The sequence below is a fragment of the Dendropsophus ebraccatus genome, chromosome 14 (genome assembly GCF_027789765.1).
Source record: "Dendropsophus ebraccatus isolate aDenEbr1 chromosome 14, aDenEbr1.pat, whole genome shotgun sequence".
Lineage (NCBI taxonomy): Eukaryota > Metazoa > Chordata > Amphibia > Anura > Hylidae > Dendropsophus > Dendropsophus ebraccatus.
In genome coordinates, this window is record NC_091467.1 from 79,306,881 (window position 1) to 79,332,328 (window position 25,448).

General features: G+C 48.9%; 1 protein-coding gene across 1 annotated transcript in view; it reads right to left on the reverse strand.

Annotated features, from left to right (window-relative positions):
- The window catches only part of LOC138772051 (protein-glutamine gamma-glutamyltransferase E-like), a 79,374-nt gene that overhangs the window by 21,404 nt on the left and 32,522 nt on the right, over positions 1-25,448 (reverse strand). The window contains exons 3-5 of the mRNA XM_069952143.1: positions 14,171-14,413; positions 4,727-4,845; positions 4,523-4,651 (exon numbers count right to left, since the gene is read on the reverse strand). Of these exons, the coding sequence (XP_069808244.1) occupies positions 4,523-4,651; positions 4,727-4,845; positions 14,171-14,413 (491 nt within the window). The remainder of the gene's footprint in view (positions 1-4,522; positions 4,652-4,726; positions 4,846-14,170; positions 14,414-25,448) is intronic.

Sequence of the window (25,448 nt, forward strand, 5' to 3'; positions counted from 1 at the left end):
GCCTCCAGTCAGCAGCGCGGCCGCGACGCTGCCTTGTAATCCTTAGGAAGAGAGGAGGGGGGCGGGTTACCAGGGTAACTCACCTGTCCCGCTCCCCGGCAGCTCCTCTCTCTCATCTTCCGGCACAGGCAGCAGGGTACAGGGACGCTGCCTGCGGCGGATGTGACCTGCAGCCTCTTTCATTTGCAGGGACACCCAGCACAGGCAGAGTCTCTGTACCCGGCTGCCTGTGCTGAAGAATGACAGAAGATTGAGCGTCATAGAGGGGCTGCCGGGGAGCCAGTACTGGTAAATTACTGTTTTTCTGGTGGAGGCACTATGGGGAAGGGGGGGGGGGGGGAGGTGGAGGTTGTATACTATATTATATGGGGCACTATAGGGGAACTGGCTACTAAATGATTCACTACAGGGGGGACTGGCCACTATATGGGGCACTATGGGGGACTGGCCACTATATGGGGCACTATGGGGTACTGGCTACTATATGGGGGACTGGCCACTATATGGTGCACTATGGGGGACTGGCCACTATATGGGGCACTATGGGGTACTGGCTACTATATGGGGGACTGGCCACTATATGGTGCACTATGGGGGACTGGCTACTATATGGGGGACTGGCCACTATATGGTGCACTATGGGGGACTGGCCACTATATGGGGCACTATGGGGTACTGGCTACTATATGGGGGACTGGCCACTATATGGTGCACTATGGGGGACTGGCCACTATATGGGGCACTATGGGGTACTGGCTACTATATGGGGGACTGGCCACTATATGGTGCACTATGGGGGACTGGCTACTATATATGGCACTATGGGGGACTGGCTACTATATATGGCACTATGGGGGACTGGCTACTATATATGGCACTATGGGGGACTGGCCACTATATGGGGCACTAAGGGGTACTGGCTACTATATGGGGGACTGGCTACTATATATGGCACTATGGGGGACTGGCTACTATATATGGCACTATGGGGGACTGGCCACTATATGGGGGACTGGCCACTATATGGGGGACTGGCCACTATATGGGGGACTGGCCACTATATGGGGGACTGGCTACTATATGAGGGACTGGCCACTATATGGGGCACTATGGGGGACTGGCTACTATATGGGGGACTGGCCACTATATGGGGCACTATAGGGGACTGGCCACTATATGAGGCACTATAGGGGACTGGCCACTGTATGGGGCTCTATGGGGGACTGGCCACTGTATGGGGGACTATAGGGGACTGGCCACTATATGGTGCACTATGGGGGACTGGCTACTATATGGGGCACTATGGGGGACTGGCTACTATATGGGGGACTGGCCACTATATGGGGCACTATGGGGGACTGGCTACTATATGGGGGACTGGCCACTATATGGGGCACTATGGGGGACTGGCCACTATATGGGGCACTATGGGGGACTGGCTACTATATGGGGGACTGGCCACTATATGAAGCGCTATAGGGGACTGGCCACTGTATGGGGCTCTATGGGGGACTGGTCACTATATGGGGGACTGGCCACTGTATGGGGCACTATAGGGGACTGGCTACCATATGGTGCACTATGGGGGACTGGCTACTATATATGGCACTATGGGGGACTGGCCACTATATGGGGCACTATGGGGAACTGGCCACTATATGGTGGACTGGTCACTATATGGTGCACTATGGGGGACTGGCTACTATATGGTGCACTATATGGGGGACTGGCCACTATATGAGGCACTGTGGAGAGACTGGCTACTATATAAGGCACTATAGGGGAGACTGGCTACTATATGAGGCACTATAGGGGGGGCTGGCTACTACATGAGGCACTATGGGGGAGGACTGGCTACTATATATGGCACTATGGAGGGAGGCACTATAGGGGGGACAGGCTACTATATGAGGCACTATGGGGGGATTGGCTACTATATGGGGCACTATGAGGGGGGACTGGCTATTATATGAGGCCCTATGGGGGACTGGCTACTATATATGGCACTATGGAGGGAGGCACTATAGGGGGGGCTGGTTACTATATGAGGCACTATGGGGGATTAGATACTATAACGGGCACTATTGGGGGAATAGATACTATACCAGGGACTAAGGGGGGATTGGCTACTCTATAAGGCATTATAGGGGGGACTGGCTAAAATATTAGGCACTATGGGGGGGGGGGGGGGGGGGGGGGGGGGGGGGGAGATAGGCTACTATATTCGGGTTGCCAATGATGTTCTTGTATTCAGTAGAACATTATTTGGGGTGCCCTATGCTGTAATACACACACTGCCCCTTTTTAGCAACCCGAATCTTGATAAAAGCCCCCCTTCCTTCCCCAGGGCTGAAAACTTAGTGTGCTTTGGTGGGGCGGGGGCGCTTTTATTAAGAATCGCCCTGTTGCCGAAAAGACCTAGAAACTGCCCTGAACAGTAACCTTAAACAGTAAGATATATATTATACGTAATAGTGAGATATATATTATACGTAATACGTAACAGTGAGATATATATTATACGTAACAGTGAGATATATATTATACGTAACAGTGAGATATATATTATACGTAACAGTGAGATATATATTACACGTAATACTGAGATATATATTATACATAACAGTGAGATATATATTATACGTAATAGTGAGATATATATTATACGTAATACGTAACAGTGAGATATATATTATACGTAATACGTAACAGTGAGATATATATTATACGTAATAGTGAGATATATATTATACGTAACAGTGAGATATATATTATACGTAATACGTAACAGTGAGATATATATTATACGTAACAGTGAGATATATATTATACGTAATACGTAACAGTGAGATATATATTATACATAACAGTGAGATATATATTACGTAACAGTGAGATATATATTATACGTAATAGTGAGATATATATTATACGTAACAGTGAGATATATATTACACGTAATAGTGAGATATATATTACACGTAATAGTGAGATATATATTATACGTAATAGTGAGATATATATTATACGTAATAGTGAGATATATATTATACGTAACAGTGAGATATATATTATACGTAATAGTGAGATATATATTACACGTAATAGTGAGATATATATTACGTAATAGTGAGATATATATTATACGTAACAGTGAGATATATATTATACATAACAGTGAGATATATATTATACATAACAGTGAGATATATATTACGTAATAGTGAGATATATATTACGTAATAGTGAGATATATATTATACGTAATAGTGAGATATATATTACACGTAATAGTGAGATATATATTACACATAACAGTGAGATATATATTATACATAACAGTGAGATATATATTATACGTAACAGTGAGATATATATTATACATAACAGTGAGATATATATTATACATAACAGTGAGATATATATATTACGTAATGGTGAGATATATATTATACATAACAGTGAGATATATATTACACGTAATAGTGAGATATATATTACGTAATAGTGAGATATATATTACACGTAATAGTGAGATATATATTATACGTAACAGTGAGATATATATTATACGTAATAGTGAGATATATATTACACGTAATAGTGAGATATATATTACACGTAATAGTGAGATATATATTACACGTAATAGTGAGATATACCCATGTATTATACCCAATAGTAAGATATATTTCTATCTGTAAATCTTTGCCATCATTACACTATGGTTCTGCTGCTGCTCTATGGACCAGATTTGGCCTGAATCTCATTTGAATGATTGTTGATTAGGTAAGCATGAGTGCGGTATGAATGGCTGCTTCCACTAGGTGCTCTGCATCCAGCCCAGCCGCTTAATGTTCAGTACGAGAGCAGGAACTTCTCAGAAGTCTTGAAATTACGTCTCCTGTATATACTTTGGGGGACATCAATATGCGTTCCTGGCATACGCCGGGGTAAAGGGTCAGATTCTTGCCTTCTCCCTGGCGTACACCAGCTGTATCCCCCAATCTCCTGATGTGCAGATTTGCTGCACAGTGCCAGACGGCTTTACTAAAGCTCCTATTACATGGGGCGAGTGAGAGGAGAAAACGAGCACTGTCAGCGCTCATTTGCTCCTCGTTCCCCGCTCGCTGCCACTGCTATTACATGCGGCAGCGAGCGGGTGAGAGCCAGGGGGCGGCCCGGTGAGGTCCTGTTCCAAGAAGAGACAGCAGCAGATCGCTGCTATATGAGTCGTTTGTCTTTCAACATATTGAAAGACAAATGACTACAACGATCATCCGACATCGTTCATGTCGGCTGGTCGTTGTTGTTTATTACACAGGGCGATTATCGACTGAATACGGCCGATAATCGTTCTGTGTAATTGGGCCTTAAGAGGGGGCAGTGCTTTAAGAGTGACATATGAGCCAGTCCTGATAAATGTCCCCTGTGAGGGAAATCAGGAAAATGCTGAACCTAAAGCGCTGCCCGAATCCAAAAGAAAGCGGACAGTTAGATTTGCTAAATAGTGATGACTTACCATGGCACTGACAACTCTCCCCACATAGATAGGGCTGTGTCTCTGGGAGTAGTCGGACGCTGGATCTTTGTGAGCGTTAAGGCTTCTGTCCAGGATGTTCAGGCAGATGTTCAGAATGTTGTTTTCAAACTGGAAAAAGAAATAAGTTACAACCCAGGTAAATCCCTCAGATATATGAATGGATTGTCGGTGGTCGCTTGTTACCTGACCATAGTTCCAACCAACGCCTGAAATATGTTTGTCATTCCCCATGAATATGACACCGTGATCATTCAGAACATATTCTTTCCTCTCTTCTTCATTGGCCATGTACACTTCATCATCTGTCAGGAAGATAAGGAGATTAACAATCCGGCTCTCCTTTAGACGCTCCTTCAGTATGAGACCTAGCACTGACATGGGAAAGTCTATGGCAACCCGGCCCACAGCAACCTGCTACCTGGGAGGATAGCCCACAGGAACCCGGCAAATAGCAACCTGCTCCATGGGAGGATAGCCCACAGGAACCCGGCAAATAGCAACCTGCTCCATGGGAGGATAGCCCACAGGAACCCGGCCCACAGTAACCTACTCTATGGGAGGATAGCCCACAGGAACCCGGCAAATAGCAACCTGCTCTATGGGAGGATAGCCCACAGGAACCCGGCAAATAGCAACCTGCTCTATGGGAGGATAGCCCACAGGAACCCGGCCCACAGCAACCTGCTCCATGGGAGGATAGCCCACAGGAACCCGGCAAATAGCAACCTGCTCCATGGGAGGATAGCCCACAGAAACCTGCTCTATGGGAGGATAGCCCACAGTAACCCGGCAAATAGCAACCTGCTCCATGGGAGGATAGCCCACAGGAACCCGGCCCACAGCAACCTGCTCTATGGGAGGATAGCGCACAGGAACCGGACAAATAGCAACCTGCTCCATGGGAGGATAGCCCACAGGAAACCGGCAAATAGCAACCTGCTCCATGGGAGGATAGCCCACAGGAACCCGGCCCACAGCAACCTGCTACCTGGGAGGATAGTGCACAGGAACCCGGCAAATAGCAACCTGCTCTATGGGAGGATAGCCCACAGGAACCCGGCCCACAGCAACCTGCTACCTGGGAGGATAGTGCACAGGAACCCGGCAAATAGCAACCTGCTCTATGGGAGGATAGCCCACAGTAACCCGGCAAATAGCAACCTGCTCCATGGGAGGATAGCCCACAGGAACCCGGCCCACAGCAACCTACTCTATGGGAGGATAGCCCACAGGAACCCGGCAAATAGCAACCTGCTCTATGGGAGGATAGCCCACAGGAACCCGGCAAATAGCAACCTGCTCTATGGGAGGATAGCCCACAGGAACCCGGCCCACAGCAACCTGCTCCATGGGAGGATAGCCCACAGGAACCCGGCAAATAGCAACCTGCTCCATGGGAGGATAGCCCACAGAAACCTGCTCTATGGGAGGATAGCCCACAGTAACCCGGCAAATAGCAACCTGCTCCATGGGAGGATAGCCCACAGGAACCCGGCCCACAGCAACCTGCTCTATGGGAGGATAGCGCACAGGAACTGGACAAATAGCAACCTGCTCCATGGGAGGATAGCCCACAGAAACCTGCTCTATGGGAGGATAGCCCACAGTAACCCGGCAAATAGCAACCTGCTCCATGGGAGGATAGCCCACAGGAACCCGGCCCACAGCAACCTGCTCTATGGGAGGATAGCGCACAGGAACCGGACAAATAGCAACCTGCTCCATGGGAGGATAGCCCACAGGAACCCGGCAAATAGCAACCTGCTCCATAGGAGGATAGAGCACAGGAACCCGGCAAATAGCAACCTGCTCCATGGGAGGATAGCCCACAGGAACCCGGCCCACAGCAACCTGCTCTGTGGGAGGATAGCCCACAGTAACCCGGCAAATAGCAACCTGCTCCATGGGAGGATAGCCCACAGAAACCTGCTCTATGGGAGGATAGCCCACAGTAACCCGGCAAATAGCAACCTGCTCCATGGGAGGATAGCCCACAGGAACCCGGCCCACAGCAACCTGCTCTATGGGAGGATAGCGCACAGGAACCGGACAAATAGCAACCTGCTCCATGGGAGGATAGCCCACAGGAACCCGGCAAATAGCAACCTGCTCCATAGGAGGATAGAGCACAGGAACCCGGCAAATAGCAACCTGCTCCATGGGAGGATAGCCCACAGGAACCCGGCCCACAGCAACCTGCTCTGTGGGAGGATAGCCCACAGTAACCCGGCAAATAGCAACCTGCTCTATGGGAGGATAGCCCACAGGAACCGAACAAATAGCAACCTGCTCCATGGGAGGATAGCGCACAAGAACCCGGCAAATAGCAACCTGCTCCATAGGAGGATAGAGCACAGGAACCCGGCAAATAGCAACCTGCTCCATGGGAGGATAGCGCACAGGAACCCGGCCCACAGCAACCTGCTACCTGGGAGGATAGTGCACAGGAACCCGGCAAATAGCAACCTGCTCTATGGGAGGATAGCCCACAGGAACCCGGCAAATAGCAACCTGCTCTATGGGAGGATAGCCCACAGGAACCCGGCAAATAGCAACCTGCTCCATGGGAGGATAGCCCACAGGAACCCGGCAAATAGCAACCTGCTCTATGGGAGGATAGCCCACAGGAACCTGGCAAATAGCAACCTGCTCTATGGGAGGATAGAGCACAAGAACCCGGCAAATAGCAACCTGCTCTATGGGAGGATAGCCCACAGGAACCTGGCAAATAGCAACCTGCTCTATGGGAGGATAGCGCACAGGAACCCGGCAAATAGCAACCTGCTCTATGGGAGGATAGCCCACAGGAACCCGGCCCACAGCAACCTGCTACCTGGGAGGATAGCCCACAGGAACCTGGCAAATAGCAACCTGCTCTATGGGAGGATAGCCCACAGGAACCTGGCAAATAGCAACCTGCTCTATGGGAGAATAGCGCACAGGAACCCGGCAAATAGCAACCTGCTCTATGGGAGGATAGAGCACAGGAACCCGGCAAATAGCAACCTGCTCCATGGGAGGATAGCCCACAGGAACCCGGCTAATAGCAACCTGCTCTATGGGAGGATAGCCCACAGTAACCCGGCAAATAGCAACCTGCTCCATGGGAGGATAGCCCACAGGAACCCGGCTAATAGCAACCTGGCATCTGAGGTTTAAAGTGGTCACTAGTACAACTGTATGATCTGAAGTCTATGTGGGTCAGACATTCACGGTAACTCCCAGAGTACATTTCACGATTCAGGACTCTTGGGCACAACAATAACTAATGGCACATAACTAATTCTGCATGAAAGCGTTAACAGTCCTCAGCCGCTAATACTAGAAAGTATCAACAAGCAAGTGGGTTATGTGTGGTATCACTATGACATTCGGCAAATATGGAGCATGTTTCTGTCATGGTATGCCACTGACAGCATCCCCTCCCCCAGGGGCCCGGAGAGGGATCGGCCACTGACGTTCAGAAAAGCAGGACCTGCCAGCTTCCTGCACACAGAGAAGAGTGACAAAGGACCTGATCACATGACCCACAGGTCCTGAATACTACTGTGAGGAGATCAGCCCCACTACAGGAAGAAGAGGCAGTAGCCTGACAGCTCTAAGTGGGGTGTGTGTGTGTGTGTGTGTATTTTTTTTTATATGTCTGTGTGTATGTATCCGTGGGTATATATGTATATGTCAGTGTGTATGTATCTTTGTGTATGTATATGTCAGTAGTCAGGGCCGCTTTTACCTAGGTGCATATGGTGCACGTGCACTGAGCCCCCTAGTTCAGATCACGTGACAGGGGCCCCCCGCTGAGGAGAGCAGTGAAGGGGAAGGAGCTGAAGACACAAGTGTGGGCGCTCTGTGACACCTGTGGCAGTGCGGGGCTGGTGGTGGTCGGGAAGGAGGAGGACCGTAGCGGCTTCCTGTGAGACAGAGTGACCGGGTCTTACAGGAAGCAGCTCCAGGCTGCCCTCCATGCTCTGCTGGCCCTGTCTGCGGGGGGGGGGGGGGGGGGGGGGCCAGGAGGCAGTGCGGACTGCACAAGCATCCAGCCTCTCCCCAGGCAGAGTGTGTGGAGGCCGGGAGCAGCGCCTGCACCATGGATGTAAGTAGTAGTAGCCAGGTGGGGGGAGGGGGGAATTGAAGCTGGGGGCCCACGACAGAGGATTTGCTCACCGGACCTGTCCGGAGTATGTCCCGATAAGCCCCGGGGTCAAAAGATCTTACAGACTAGAAGGTCTGAGTCAGTCCTCCTAGTCTGTAAGATCCTGTCCCCGCAGTCCTCCTCCTAGTCTGTAAACTCCTGTGTCCCCCCCAGTCCTCCTCCTAGTGTGTAAGCTCCTGTGTCCCCCCCAGTCCTCCTAGTCTGTAAGCTCCTGTGTCCCCCCCCCAGTCCTCCTAGTCTGTAAGCTCCTGTGCCCCCCCAGTCCTCCTCCTAGTCTGTAAGCTCCTGCCCCCCCAGTCCTCCTAGTCTGTAAGCTCCTGTGTCCCCCCAGTCCTCCTCCTAGTCTGTAAGCTCCTGTGTCCCCCAGTCCTCCTCCTAGTGTGTAAGCTCCTGTGTCCCCCCAGTCCTCCTAGTGTGTAAGCTCCTGTGTCCCCCCAGTCCTCCTAGTCTGTAAGCTCCTGTGTCCCCCCAGTCCTCCTAGTCTGTAAGCTCCTGTGTCCCCCCAGTCCTCCTCCTAGTCTGTAAGCTCCTGTGTCCCCCAGTCCTCCTCCTAGTCTGTAAGCTCCTGTGTCCCCCAGTCCTCCTCCTAGTCTGTAAGCTCTTGTGCCCCCCCCCCAGTCCTCCTAGTGTGTAAGCTCCTATGTCCCCCCCAGTCCTCCTAGTCTGTAAGCTCCTATGTCCCCCCCCCAGTCCTCCTCCTAGTGTGTAAGCTCCTGTGTCCCCCCCAGTCCTTCTAGTGTGTAAACTCCTGTGTCCCCCCAGTCCTCCTAGTCTGTAAGCTCCTGTGTCCCCCCAGTCCTCCTCCTAGTCTGTAAGCTCCTGTGTCCCCCCAGTCCTCCTCCTAGTCTGTAAGCTCCTGTCCCCCCAGTCCTCCTAGTCTGTAAGCTCCTGTCCCCCCAGTCCTCCTAGTCTGTAAGCTCCTGTCCCCCCAGTCCTCCTAGTCTGTAAGCTCCTGTGTCCCCCCAGTCCTCCTAGTCTGTAAGCTCCTGTGTCCCCCCAGTCCTCCTCCTAGTCTGTAAGCTCCTGTGTCCCCCCCAGTCGTCCTCCTAGTCTGTAAGCTCCTATGTCCCCCCAGTCCTCCTAGTCTGTAAGCTCCTGTGTCCCCCAGTCCTCCTCCTAGTTTGTAAGCTCCTGTGTCCCCCCAGTCCTCCTAGTCTGTAAGCTCCTGTGTCCCCCAGTCCTCCTCCTAGTCTGTAAGCTCCTGTGTCCCCCAGTCCTCCTCCTAGTCTGTAAACTCCTGTGCCCCCCAGTCCTCCTAGTCTGTAAGCTCTTGTGTCCCCCCCCAGTCCTCCTAGTGTGTAAGCTCCTATGTCCCCCCCAGTCCTCCTAGTCTGTAAGCTCCTATGTCCCCCCCCCCAGTCCTCCTAGTCTGTAAGCTCCTATGTCCCCCCCCCCAGTCCTCCTCCTAGTCTGTAAGCTCCTGTGTCCCCCCAGTCCTCCTAGTGTGTAAGCTCCTGTGTCCCCCCAGTCCTCCTCCTAGTCTGTAAGCTCCTGTCCCCCCAGTCCTCCTAGTCTGTAAGCTCCTGTCCCCCCAGTCCTCCTAGTCTGTAAGCTCCTGTGTCCCCCCCCAGTCCTCCTCCTAGTCTGTAAGCTCCTGTGTCCCCCCCAGTCCTCCTCCTAGTCTGTAAGCTCCTGTGTCCCCCCCAGTCCTCCTAGTCTGTAAGCTCCTGTGTCCCCCCCAGTCCTCCTCCTAGTCTGTAAGCTCCTGTGTCCCCCCCAGTCCTCCTCCTAGTCTGTAAGCTCCTGTGTCCCCCCCAGTCCTCCTAGTCTGTAAGCTCCTGTGTCCCCCCAGTCCTCCTCCTAGTCTGTAAGCTCCTGTGTCCCCCCCAGTCCTCCTAGTCTGTAAGCTCCTGTGTCCCCCCAGTCCTCCTCCTAGTCTGTAAGCTCCTGTCCCCCCCCAGTCCTCCTAGTCTGTAAACTCCTGTGTCCCCCCCAGTCCTCCTCCTAGTCTGTAAACTCCTGTCCCCCCAGTCCTCCTAGTCTGTAAGCTCCTGTCCCCCCAGTCCTCCTAGTCTGTAAGCTCCTGTGTCCCCCCAGTCCTCCTAGTCTGTAAGCTCCTGTGTCCCCCCCAGTCGTCCTCCTAGTCTGTAAGCTCCTATGTCCCCCCAGTCCTCCTAGTCTGTAAGCTCCTATGTCCCCCCAGTCCTCCTCCTAGTCTGTAAGCTCCTGTCCCCCCCCCCCAGTCCTCCTAGTCTGTAAGCTCCTGTGTCCTCCCCAGTCCTCCTCCTAGTCTGTAAGCTCCTGTGTCCCCCCAGTCCTCCTCCTAGTGTGTAAGCTCCTGTGCCCCCCCCCCAGTCCTCCTCCTAGTGTGTAAGCTCCTATGTCTCCCCCAGTCCTCCTCCTAGTCTGTAAGCTCCTGTGTCCCCCCCAGTCCTCCTCCTAGTCTGTAAGCTCCTGTGTCCCCCAGTCCTCCTAGTCTGTAAGCTCCTGTGTCCCCCCCCAGTCCTTCTAGTGTGTAAACTCCTGTGTCCCCCCAGTCCTCCTAGTCTGTAAACTCCTGTCCCCGCAGTCCTCCTCCTAGTCTGTAAGCTCCTGTGTCCCCCCAGTCCTCCTAGTCTGTAAGCTCCTGTGTCCCCCCAGTCCTCCTAGTCTGTAAGCTCCTGTGTCCCCCCAGTCCTCCTAGTCTGTAAGCTCCTGTGTCCCCCCAGTCCTCCTAGTCTGTAAGCTCCTGTGTCCCCCCAGTCCTCCTCCTAGTCTGTAAGCTCCTGTGTCCCCCCAGTCCTCCTAGTCTGTAAGCTCCTGTGTCCCCCCCAGTCCTCCTCCTAGTCTGTAAGCTCCTGTGTCCCCCCCCCAGTCCTCCTCCTAGTCTGTAAGCTCCTGTGTCCCCCCAGTCCTCCTAGTCTGTAAGCTCCTATGTCCCCCAGTCCTCCTAGTCTGTAAGATCCTGTGTCCCTCAGTCCTCCTCCTAGTCTGTAAGCTCTTGTGTCCCCCCCCAGTCCTCCTAGTGTGTAAGCTCCTATGTCCCCCCCAGTCCTCCTAGTCTGTAAGCTCCTGTGTCCCCCCCCCAGTCCTCCTAGTCTGTAAGCTCCTGTGTCCCCCCCAGTCCTCCTCCTAGTCTGTAAGCTCCTGTGTCCCCCCAGTCCTCCTAGTCTGTAAGCTCTTGTGTCCCCCCCAGTCCTCCTAGTCTGTAAGCTCCTGTGTCCCCCCCAGTCCTCCTCCTAGTGTGTAAGCTCCTATGTCCCCCCCCCAGTCCTCCTAGTCTGTAAGCTCCTGTGTCCCCGCAGTCCTCCTAGTCTGTAAGCTCCTGTGTCCCCCCAGTCCTCCTAGTCTGTAAGCTCTTGTGTCCCCCCCAGTCCTCCTAGTCTGTAAGCTCCTGTGTCCCCGCAGTCCTCCTCCTAGTCTGTAAGCTCCTGTGTCCCCCCCAGTCCTCCTCCTAGTCTGTAAGCTCCTGTGTCCCCCCAGTCCTCCTCCTAGTCTGTAAGCTCCTGTGTCCCCCCCAGTCCTCCTAGTCTGTAATCTCCTGTGTCCCCCAGTCCTCCTCCTAGTCTGTAAGCTCCTGTGTCCCACCAGTCCTCCTAGTCTGTAAGCTCCTGTGTCCCCCCAGTCCTCCTAGTCTGTAAGCTCCTGTGTCCCCCCAGTCCTCCTCCTAGTGTGTAAGCTCCTGTGTCCCCCTCAGTCCTCCTAGTCTGTAAGCTCCTGTGTCCCCCCCAGTCCTCCTAGTAAGCTCCTGTGTCCCCCCCAGTCCTCCTCCTAGTCTATAAGCTCCTGTGTCCCCCCAGTCCTCCTCCTAGTGTGTAAGCTCCTGTGTCCCCCCCAGTCCTCCTAGTCTGTAAGCTCCTGTGTCCCCCAAGTCCTCCTCCTAGTGTGTAAGCTCCTATGTCCCCCTCAGTCCTCCTAGTCTGTAAGCTCCTGTGCCCCCAGTCCTCCTATAGACTAGGAGGAGGACTTGGGGGACACAGGAGCTTACACACCCATACTCCCTACATTGGGAACCTGTTATAGCCAGAAACTGTTCCAGTGGTGATATTATGTACGTGCCCCCACTAGCTTCACTCTCCATTATTCATAAAGATTTAGGGGTATTGTACCTGACATAGCAATGCTCCCCGACCATACTCCCTTTTTATAACTTGTCATAAAACCTGATGCACTGAGTATAATGCACCAGTGATAATACCTGATAAATATAATTCAGTTAAGCTTTATAAGGAGACCTCTTGAGGTCTGTGCACTGGGCCCACCAGTGTATTAAAACGGCCCTGTCAGTAGTGTCTGAGACAGTGGTGTAAATCTGTGTTTGTGTATGTCAGCAGTGTCTCAAGCGATTGACTGGTTTGCTCCCAAAAATGCTCTGCTTTTGATTGACAGATCTGCTTATAAAGATGTTTTGCAGCAGATATTATTTCTGGTTCAATAGTTCTTATTACATGTGGGAGATGATTAACTTGTATATGGTCTATTCATGGTGTGCACTAGTGTACTCACGTTCCAGGGTAAATGCGCGTCATTACAGACCTACACCTATACAATCTTATAACGGCACGTACACCTATACCATCTTATAACGGCACATACACCTATACCATCTTATAACGGCACATACACCTATACCATCTTATAACGGCACATACACCTATACCATCTTATAACGGCACGTACACCTATACCATCTTATAACGGCACATACACCTATACCATCTTATAACGGCACGTACACCTATACCATCTTATAACGGCACGTACACCTATACCATCTTATAACGGCACGTACACCTATACCATCTTATAACGGCACATACACCTATACCATCTTATAACGGCACATACACCTATACCATCTTATAACGGCACATACACCTATACCATCTTATAACGGCACGTACACCTATACCATCTTATAACGGCACATACACCTATACCATCTTATAACGGCACGTACACCTATACCATCTTATAACGGCACGTACACCTATACCATCTTATAACGGCACATACACCTATACCATCTTATAACGGCACGTACACCTATACCATCTTATAACGGCACGTACACCTATACCATCTTATAACGGCACGTACACCTATACCATCTTATAACGGCACGTACACCTATACCATCTTATAACGGCACGTACACCTATACCATCTTATAACGGCACATACACCTATACCATCTTATAACGGCACGTACACCTATACCATCTTATAACGGCACGTACACCTATACCATCTTATAACGGCACGTACACCTACACCATCTTATAACGGCACGTACACCTATACCATCTTATAACGGCACATACACCTATACCATCTTATAACGGCACGTACACCTATACCATCTTATAACTTCACTTCTACTATCTTATAACATTCACTTTTTGATTGAGGTTGATCTTTAGTTGCTTTACATTTAAATGTCCTAAAAAAAAAAATCCATTAATAAAATCAAATTATTCCAACCCGACTCCCTAAATAGCAAAGTGGAAGCAGCAATGTATTGTATGTCGCTGGTGAGGTCGTGTGAGGATTACCTAGACACCAGGGGTTGAAGAGCAGAATAAATTTCCCCAGTGAGTAAGTGTTCGTATGTCCCATCACAGTAATCTGAACGGTCAGGTCGTATCTCCCAATGACGGCGTTTGCCGGGCTGGACATGATAATGCGCAGTGAATTCCCTGGGCTGGACTCCAGAACGGCGCTCCACATCCCGCTGCTCCAGGAGCTGGACAGGGCAAATTGTACATTTGTGTTGTGATATCCTGAGTTCTTCGGACCTTCATGAAACCAAAAGAGACACAAAAATGATAAAGAATGTGTGACGTCTAGGAACCCAAGTACACAGAGTACAAAGCACAATGACAGGTTAATGTTAAGCTAAAAACTTAAATTATCTACATAACAATACCACTAGACTGGTATTTAGTAATCTACAGCTGCTCAGTGCTCCTGCATCCTCTTGGGATTGGACCCCCATCTCCTGAATACTGTTCCTACATTATACTACACAGCCTGCCGGGTAGTTTTGAATGTTAGCTGCTAAAGGAAGTCGACAGCCATCAGGTAACAGGCAGCCCATCTCCATGTATCCTGCACGCCACCATGACAAACCAACGGGTTATGGGAATAAAGACGTTTTCCAGGCTCGGAAACTCATGGCCAATCCTTGGAATACACCTTCAATATTGTATGAGCAGATGTCCGACTGCCACCTCTGCGATCACTTGAGCACACTTGCTAAAAGTTTGGTTTCGGCTACATACCCCATATCTGAATGCTTAGCATTGGACTACAGTGGCTGGAGAAGTTGGATGCCACACTGGAAAACATGGCTACAGCCATATGGAGTCCTGGAATATATGAATATAGCCATAGGCCATAGGCTGTATCCATGTTTTCCAGGGCCCACTAGGGCGGCATCCAACTTCTCCAGATGCCAGGAGTCAAATGCTGAATGTACAGGTTCGGAAATGTAGCAGAACCTGAACTTTAGGCAAGTTCATCCAACACTAGCAACCAGCTATTGTCCTTCCATCATGATACTTTTAGTAAAAGATAGTGGAATTTTATACTCACCGTAAATTCTCTTTCCTGTAGTCCGAAGCAGCAGCACATAATGGGGAAGATTCTATCTTCCTGCAATGATAGGACAGATGGTAACAAGCAATAAAGAGTTAATTGCCCCGCCTATAAGGCCCTATGCTGACCCAGCCTCCTTGTGTACTTCTAACGATCTAGGAAAACATAACCCAAACACTCAGGGTATGATGCACTTTTATAGGGAGGGTTAGTTTGTGCTGCTGCTTCGGACTACAGGAAAGAGAATTTACGGTGAGTATAAAATTGCACTTTCCCTTACGTCCTAAGCAGCAGCACATAATGGGGATATAGCAAGATCACATAAAGGGTGGGAGAATCATACAGCAGCCATGAGAACCGGTTTACCAAGATTAGTTGCCCAGAGGTTCTAATGTCCAAAAGTATAAGAAGACCACAATGCAGTTCTGTATATCTGATCAATGGGCATGCACATCTCCTCCACCCAGGATGTAGACATTGCCCTTGTGGTAAGGGCCTTAATGGATTCAGGTACTTGGACTCTCACCTCCTGGTAACACACAGTCTGCCGTATCCATCTGGATAAAGTGGTTTTGAGGACTCCAATCACTGTTCCTTCCTGAAAAAGATACAGAAAATCTTCGGACTTCTCTGGTTCTCACTAAATAAACTCTCAAGGCTCCGCCCACAACCAGAGAGCGCAGGCTCAAGGCTCAGCCCCCGTCCATAGAGTGCAGGCTCAAGGCTCCGCCCACAACCAGAGCGCAGGCTCAAGGCTCCGCCCACAACCAGAGAGCACAGGCCCAAGGCTCCGCCCACATCCAGAGTGCTCGGTTGTAACGCTTCCTCATTGGAGGAATTTAGGCAAAAACAGGTAACTCAATCTGCTGAGTAATGTTGGATAGGGAAGGAACCTTTTCTTCCGAAAAGGACCTGGGGGTATTGGTGGACAGTAAACTCAACTTTAGTGATCAGTGCCAGGCAGCAGCTGCCAAGGCTAATAAAATAATGGGATGCATCAAAAGAGGTATAGATGCTAAAGATGAGAACATAGTTTTGCCTCTTTATAAATCACTGGTCAGACCACACTTGGAATACTGTGTACAGTTTTGGGCACCGGTATATAAGAAGGACACAGCTGACCTAGAGCGGGTGCAGAGGAGGGCAACAAAGGTCATTAAGGGAATGGGTGGGTTACAGTACCAGGACAGGTTATCACGCTTGGGGTTATTTACGCTAGAAAAAAGACGTCTTAGGGGCGATCTGATCACAATGTACAAATATATGAATGGACAGTACAGAGATTTTTGTAGTGGTCTTTTTACTCCTAGGTCTGTAACAATGACAAGGGGGCATCCTCTACGTCTAGAGGAAAGAAGATTTCATCATCAGCATCGACGCGGGTTCTTTACTGTACGAGCGGTAAGACTGTGGAACTCTCTGCCACATGATGTTGTCATGGCTGATTCAGTAAATAAGTTCAAGGGAGGCCTGGATGCTTTTCTTGAACAATATAATATTACAAGTTATGGGCATTAGATTTCTGGTGATACGTTGATCCGGGGATTGTTCTGGTTGCCATTGCAGTTGGGGGAGGGGGGAGGGGGGGGGGGAGTTTCTCCCTGTGGTGGGGCGTTTGTCTTCTGCCTCATAGGGGTTTTTCGCCTTCCTCGATCAACACAGTAGGATTTTCCTAGGTTGAACCTGATGGACTCTTGTCTTCTTTCAACCTTATTTACTATGTTACTATGTAACCTTAAGGGTAAAAGACAAAGTCCTGAAGGATAACAAGATCTGGTTCAGTGGCTCCTAATGTCTGAACATCCTCCTGCGTTTAGCAGATGTAATAGCTACTAGGAAGCACCTTGAGGGTCAGGTATTTTAATTCAACTAAAGATAAGAACTCAAAATGGAGCCGTGCAAGGTGATGAAGGACGAGTCCTGGATCCCACCTGGAGTTGGATCCATTACAGTGGCTTTAATCCTTTGCGTAGCTTTAATAAATCTCTGTATTAGGGATTTATGGGACAGTCAGCTGTCTGGAAGAGCATAAAGAGCAGAGACATGTACTGTGACGGTCGCAGCTTCAGCCCATTCTCAAACCCATCCTGGAGAAATCGAAGGATCGCCTTTATAGCCAGTGATATAAGTCCAATTCTTCACACCAGGATAGACAATGTCCTTCACCCTCAGGGACGTTCTCTTTGTGGGTTCTGCTCTTAATAGCAGAATCATGTTTACCACCAATTCTAAAAAGCCTCAGCTCATCAGGCCTGTCAATCTTCAGGCCGTCAATCCTAGGTGGTCCAGACCCCGACACAATCTGCCCTTCTGTGACACTGAGGATTCTGGGGAAGTCTCCAAAATGTCCTTTTGGACATATTCATCAGGAGAGACCAACAATTACCACAATGACCTCTTGGGCCAATCTGTGGCTACCAGGATTAATGAGATTGATCCTGTATTGTCTTTTTACAAGACTTCTACTTATTGTTGTCCACAGTAGTTTTTAGGAGTTAAAACCACACATCCTGGTTTTACCCAAAATGGCCATGGGACCAATGGGTCGCTGTAATATCTGGCGATTCACCAGAACATCTCCTGGTCCAGAGACCATTCTTCTGTCAGGGTAATATCATGGCTTTAGCCTTTTACATTAAGTTATTGTGACTTCCCTTGTTGCTGGAAAGATCTCTTGGTCCATGCAAAAACAGCTTCTGCTTTTAACAGTAATGCTACTGATCACATGCAGCTCTGACGATCGATATGCACCACTGTAGATGTGTTACTTACTCCGATAGCTTCCCTATACATGGATATTCACCACTGTAGATGTGTTACTTACTCCTGTAGCTTCCCCATAGATGGATATGCACCACTGTAGATGTGTTCTGGATCTTACTCCGATAGCTTCCTTATAGATGAATATGCACCACTGTAGATGTGTTACTTACTCCTGTAGCTTCCCCATGGATGGATATGCACCACTGTAGATGTGTTACTTACTCCGATAGCTTCCCCATAGATGGATATGCAGCACTGTAGATGGGTTCTGGATCTTACTCCGATAGCTTCCCCATAGATTGATATGCTGAAGTGGACTGGAGCTCACTTACCGCTCTCATCTCTCACATGTTGGATGACAGCCACTTCTGTTAGGAACACAGTCTTCTTCGCCTGTCTCACCCTTTGTTAGATGGATCGGTGGTTGCCTCCACCCCCTTTGATGGCGAGATTGGTCTGCCACTGACTGAAGAAAATGTTGAGGCCCTTGTATCTGTGGGTATAAACCGTAACCCAATGTAGGCTGTTTATTCTTTGGTCCCATACTGACAGCATCTGCTGCACGGGGATACATATGCCAACCTGCCGATTCAATTCGTTGCTTGCAGACGTCATGAGACCTGACAATCATCATTGGGTGAAGGGACACCAATTGGGGAGTTCTAGGAATCCTGACCCAGGAATGGTTACGGGTAGGTGAAAATATAGTACTGTAAGTTTTTGACAATTAACAATCACTCGTGCAGGAAGGAGACAATGGTGATCTTGGATTCTCTCCAGATGGTGACTACAGCCGACATGACATAGAAGAGTGTCCCATCTACTTCCCTTCTTATCTTAGGATAGATATATGTCATCCCAGGCCCGGCAGGTAACCTTAGTGAGTGTAAAGGGAGCTGAGGGGATTTCAGAAAGATGCAAAGGAATATGCAGTCTTCTCTGTAGCCAGGTACATGCAGGTGTATGCAGTCTTCTCTGTAGCCAGGTACATGCAGGTGTATGCAGTCTTCTCTGTAGCCAGGTACATGCAGGTATATGCAGTCTTCTCTGTAGCCAGGTACATGCAGGTATATGCAGTCTTCTCTGTAGCCAGGTACATGCAGGTGTATGCAGTCTTCTCTGTAGCCAGGAACATGTAGATCTGTGTCTCTCACATCTAGCATGGTTAGTCTCCTCTAGGAGGGGGAGCACAGAGCATATGTTCTCCCTATGGAACCTTCTTTACTTAGAACTGTAGATCTATGGACGTTCACCAACAACTTACCTTCTTTGGATCGGAAACTGTCGAGAATATGGCATCATAAGGTAAACCCACAGGTGCTGCCAGAGAAGCTTTAGTCACAAGCTTCTTTGTCCACATCCACAAGACCTCTGAGATGGATGATCCCTTTTAGTGACGGATCCATCATTTCTTCCAGTACCTTCCATGCTGGAAACTTCTATAGAATGGGGAACAAGGGAGGATTTCCTTCTCCTTTTCAGACTGGGGCAGAGATTGTACCTTTCTGTAAGGAAGAGTCCTTCCTCAGAGTGTCCCCAATCCATTCAGGTGGATTCTCATGGTACATAGAGTATTATTAGAAAGAACATCCATCTCTGGCAAAGTCTATTGCTCCTCTCCAAGCGTGGAGGGGCCACGGACCGGGCAGCCAACTGTGGAGGGGCCACGGACCGGGCAGCCAACCGTGGAGGGGCCACGGACCAGGCAGCCAACCGTGGAGGGGCCACGGACCAGGCAGCCAACCGTGGAGGGGCCACGGACCAGGCAGCCAACCGTGGAGGGGCCACGGACCAGGCAGCCAACCGTGGAGGGGCCACGGACCAGGCAGCCAACTGTGGAGGGGCCACGGATCGGGAAACCAAATTTGGAGGGCCCACGGACCAGGCAGCCAACTGTGGAGGGGGGGCCATGGATCGGGAAACCAAATGTGGAGTGACACGCATACTCAGAAGTAAGCACCATCTGCTTAAGACATTGTATCTTCATTGTAACCCATTACAGAAGATGCTATCTACAAAAAAATAAAAATAAATCCCACTGCCATCTGGATATGGACTCTTGCAGGATACACACAGGCTCGGACCGGGCCACCAGGGGGCCGGGGGATCCCCCGGTGGGCCCTCCCCCCCTTAAAGGGCCCAGAGCTAGAGGTGGGCCTCATGTTCAGGATCTCCCTATAATCGGTAGATTTAGGGGCCCTCTGCTGCCTTCCACACTGCTCTAATGATGAAAGAATGGCAGCAGGGCCCCTTCTTTCACACAACTACTGTACACTCATGGGCCCCCCTCCCCCTGTACTGTAAGTGGAACGGTCCGGTCCTGATCAGCTTCCGGAGTGTCTCTCTTCCTGCCTGTCAGGAGCCCTCATGTGTGGCAGCAGGAACATGGAGAAAGCTGCACAGAGAAGCAGCAGCAGGGCCCCCTCCATCCCCCTGCAGTCATGTCTCCCCCCTCCATCCCCCTGCAGTCATGTCTCCCCCCTCCATCCCTCCTGCAGTCATGTCTCCCCCCTCCATCCCTCCTGCAGTCATGTCTCCCCCCTCCATCCTCCTGCAGTCATGTCTCCCCCCTCCATCCCTCCTGCAGTCATGTCTCCCCCCTCCATCCTCCTGCAGTCATGTCTCCCCCCTCCATCCTCCTGCAGTCATGTCTCCCCCTCCTGCTGCTGTGTGTGGAGTCGGTGCCGGGAGAAGGGGGAGGGGCTGCAGCCTGCACGGAATAGGAGACACTGAAGATGGAGACTAATGGACCCCTGGAGTTCCTGCATAAATGGTCAGTGTGTGTGTGTATATAAGTCAGTGTGTGTGAGGGTATATATATAAGTCAGTGTGTGTGAGGGTATATATATAAGTCAGTGTGTGTGTGAGGATATATAAGTCAGTGTGTGTGAGGTTATATATAAGTCAGTGTGTGTGTGAGGATATATAAGTCAAGTGTGTGTGAGGGTATATATAAGTCAGTGTGTGTGAGGGTGTATATAAGTCAGTGTGTGTGTGAGGTTATATATATAAGTCAGTGTGTGTGAGGGTATATATGTCAGTGTGTGTGTGAGGTTATATATATAAGTCAGTGTGTGTGAGGGTATATATAAGTCAGTGTGTGTGTGAGGTTATATATATATATATATAAGTCAAGTGTGTGTGAGGGTGTATATAAGTCAGTGTGTGTGAGGGTATATATAAGTCAGTGTGTGTGAGGGTGTATATAAGTCAGTGTGTGTGAGGGTATATATATAAGTCAGTGTGTGTGTGAGGATATATAAGTCAGTGTGTGTGTGAGGATATATAAGTCAGTGTGTGTGAGGTTATATATATAAGTCAAGTGTGTGTGAGGGTATATATAAGTCAGTGTGTGTGAGGGTGTATATAAGTCAGTGTGTGTGAGGGTGTATAAGTCAGTGTGTGTGAGGTTATATATATAAGTCAAGTGTGTGTGAGGGTATATATAAGTCAGTGTGTGTGAGGGTGTATATAAGTCAGTGTGTGTGAGGGTGTATAAGTCAGTGTGTGTGAGGTTATATATATAAGTCAAGTGTGTGTGAGGGTATATATAAGTCAGTGTGTGAGGGTATATATAAGTCAGTGTGTGTGAGGGTGTATATAAGTCAGTGTGTGTGTGAGGTTATATATATAAGTCAGTGTGTGTGAGGGTATATATAAGTCAGTGTGTGTGTGAGGTTATATATATATAAGTCAAGTGTGTGTGAGGGTGTATATAAGTCAGTGTGTGTGAGGGTGTATATAAGTCAGTGTGTGTGAGGGTGTATATAAGTCAGTGTGTGTGAGGGTGTATATAAGTCAGTGTGTGTGAGGGTGTATATAAGTCAGTGTGTGTGAGGGTGTATATAAGTCAGTGTGTGTGAGGGTGTATATAAGTCAGTGTGTGTGAGGGTGTATATAAGTCAGTGTGTGTGAGGGTGTATATAAGTCAGTGTGTGTGAGGGTGTATATAAGTCAGTGTGTGTGTGAGGGTGTATATAAGTCAGTGTGTGTGTGAGGGTGTATATAAGTCAGTGTGTGTGTGAGGGTATATATAAGTCAGTGTGTGTGTGAGGGTATATATAAGTCAGTGTGTGTGTGAGGGTATATATAAGTCAGTGTGTGTGTGAGGGTATATATAAGTCAGTGTGTGTGTGAGGGTATATATAAGTCAGTGTGTGTGAGGGTATATATAAGTCAGTGTGTGAGGGTATATATAAGTCAGTGTGTGTGAGGGTGTATAAGTCAGTGTGTGTGAGGGTGTATAAGTCAGTGTGTGTGAGGGTGTATAAGTCAGTGTGTGTGAGGGTGTATAAGTCAGTGTGTGTGAGGGTGTATAAGTCAGTGTGTGTGAGGGTGTATAAGTCAGTGTGTGTGAGGGTATATATAAGTCAGTGTGTGTGTGAGGATATATAAGTCAGTGTGTGTGTGAGGGTATATAAGTCAGTGTGTGTGAGGATATATAAGTCAGTGTGTGTGAGGGTGTATATAAGTCAGTGTGTGTGAGGGTGTATATAAGTCAGTGTGTGTGAGGGTATATATAAGTCAGTGTGTGTGAGGGTGTATAAGTCAGTGTGTGTGAGGGTGTATATAAGTCAGTGTGTGTGAGGATATATAAGTCAGTGTGTGTGAGGGTGTATATAAGTCAGTGTGTGTGAGGGTGTATATAAGTCAGTGTGTGTGAGGGTATATATAAGTCAGTGTGTGAGGGTATATATAAGTCAGTGTGTGAGGGTATATATAAGTCAGTGTGTGTGAGGGTATATATAAGTCAGTGTGTGTGAGGATATATAAGTCAGTGTGTGTGTGAGGATATATAAGTCAGTGTGTGTGAGGGTGTATATAAGTCAGTGTGTGTGTGAGGGTATATATAAGTCAGTGTGTGTGTGAGGATATATAAGTCAGTGTGTGTGTGAGGATATATAAGTCAGTGTGTGTGAGGGTATATAAGTCAGTGTGTGAGGGTATATATAAGTCAGTGTGTGTGAGGGTGTATATAAGTCAGTGTGTGTGAGGGTGTATATAAGTCAGTGTGTGTGAGGGTATATATAAGTCAGTGTGTGAGGGTATATATAAGTCAGTGTGTGTGAGGGTATATATAAGTCAGTGTGTGTGAGGGTATATATAAGTCAGTGTGTGTGAGGGTGTATAAGTCAGTGTGTGTGAGGGTGTATAAGTCAGTGTGTGTGTGAGGTTATATATATATATAAGTCAGTGTGTGTGAGGGTATATATAAGTCAGTGTGTGTGAGGGTATATATAAGTCAGTGTGTGTGAGGGTGTATATAAGTCAGTGTGTGTGTGAGGGTGTATAAGTCAGTGTGTGTGTGAGGGTGTATATATAAGTCAGTGTGTGTGTGAGGGTATATATAAGTCAGTGTGTGTGTGAGGGTATATATAAGTCAGTGTGTGTGTGAGGGTATATATAAGTCAGTGTGTGTGAGGGTGTATATATAAGTCAGTGTGTGTGTGAGGGTATATATAAGTCAGTGTGTGTGAGGGTATATATAAGTCAGTGTGTGAGGGTATATATAAGTCAGTGTGTGTGAGGGTATATATAAGTCAGTGTGTGTGAGGGTATATATAAGTCAGTGTGTGTGAGGGTATATATAAGTCAGTGTGTGAGGGTATATATAAGTCAGTGTGTGAGGGTATATATAAGTCAGTGTGTGTGAGGGTATATATAAGTCAGTGTGTGTGAGGATATATAAGTCAGTGTGTGTGAGGGTGTATAAGTCAGTGTGTGTGAGGGTGTATAAGTCAGTGTGTGTGTGAGGTTATATATATATATAAGTCAGTGTGTGTGAGGGTATATATAAGTCAGTGTGTGTGAGGGTATATATAAGTCAGTGTGTGTGAGGGTATATATAAGTCAGTGTGTGTGAGGGTGTATATAAGTCAGTGTGTGTGTGAGGGTGTATATATAAGTCAGTGTGTGTGTGAGGGTATATATAAGTCAGTGTGTGTGTGAGGGTATATATAAGTCAGTGTGTGTGTGAGGGTATATATAAGTCAGTGTGTGTGAGGGTGTATATATAAGTCAGTGTGTGTGTGAGGGTATATATAAGTCAGTGTGTGAGGGTATATATAAGTCAGTGTGTGAGGGTATATATAAGTCAGTGTGTGTGAGGGTATATATAAGTCAGTGTGTGTGAGGGTATATATAAGTCAGTGTGTGAGGGTATATATAAGTCAGTGTGTGTGAGGGTGTATATAAGTCAGTGTGTGTGAGGGTGTATAAGTCAGTGTGTGTGAGGGTGTATAAGTCAGTGTGTGTGAGGGTGTATAAGTCAGTGTGTGTGAGGGTGTATAAGTCAGTGTGTGTGAGGGTGTATAAAAGTCAGTGTGTGTGAGGGTATATATAAGTCAGTGTGTGAGGGTATATATAAGTCAGTGTGTGTGAGGGTATATATAAGTCAGTGTGTGTGAGGGTATATATAAGTCAGTGTGTGTGAGGGTATATATAAGTCAGTGTGTGTGAGGGTATATATAAGTCAGTGTGTGTGTGAGGGTATATATAAGTCAGTGTGTGTGAGGGTGTATATATAAGTCAGTGTGTGTGAGGGTGTATATATAAGTCAGTGTGTGTGAGGGTGTATAAGTCAGTGTGTGTGAGGGTATATATAAGTCAGTGTGTGTGTTAGGGCTGGGCAATTAATCAAATTAATTTGATTAATTCGCCTAGATTTTAAGAAACGATTTCAATCTCTTTGAAAATCGTAAATTCGAATTTCAAAGAAAAGAAAAAAATACCCTCTGACCTGCAGGGGGGAGCAGTGGCGCTCTGGGCAAGCTGCTCCTCCTGCAGGTCAGAGTGGGACCGCACGCCAGCACCCAGAGGACCAACGCCGCCCACCTATTAGTGAGCCCCACAGCCCGCCCGATGCGTCAGTGTGTCCGCTATCCTCCCCTCCCCCGGAGCGTAAGTGTGCCCCGCAGCCTGCCCGGAGTATCAATGACATCCCCCCACGGCACGGCTTGACAGAGCCCACCCCCCCCCCCCCCCCCCCCCAGCTGCCCGGAGTGTTGAGTGCGCACCGATACAACCGCCCGGCACAGCGTCTCAGTGCGCCCCCCTCCTGTTCCCATCTGGAGTGCCAGTGCAAGTCCCCGTCCCGTTCCCACCCTCAGCACGGCCTGGCGTCCAGTATTATTAGGGTCCCAGCATGCAGTGTGTTATAGCTGTGCCCCCTCCCCATAGTCATATCTGTCCACAGTCTGTGCCCACCCCTACTACTACCACTCCCAATCCTGCCCTACTACGACCCCCAATACTGCTCCCACTACCATTGCTATTATTACCCCCACTCCTGATACTACTACTACTCCTCTTAAAGGGAACCTGTCACCCCCCGTGCCGGGGTGACAGGCTCCCGACCCCCGTTAGAGCCCCCTATACTCACCTAATCCCGCCGGGTCCCGCTTCTGGATCCGGTCGGGTGATGAAGATCTCAGCCGCTGCAGCCCGGCGCGCGCGCTGAGAGATGAGTCC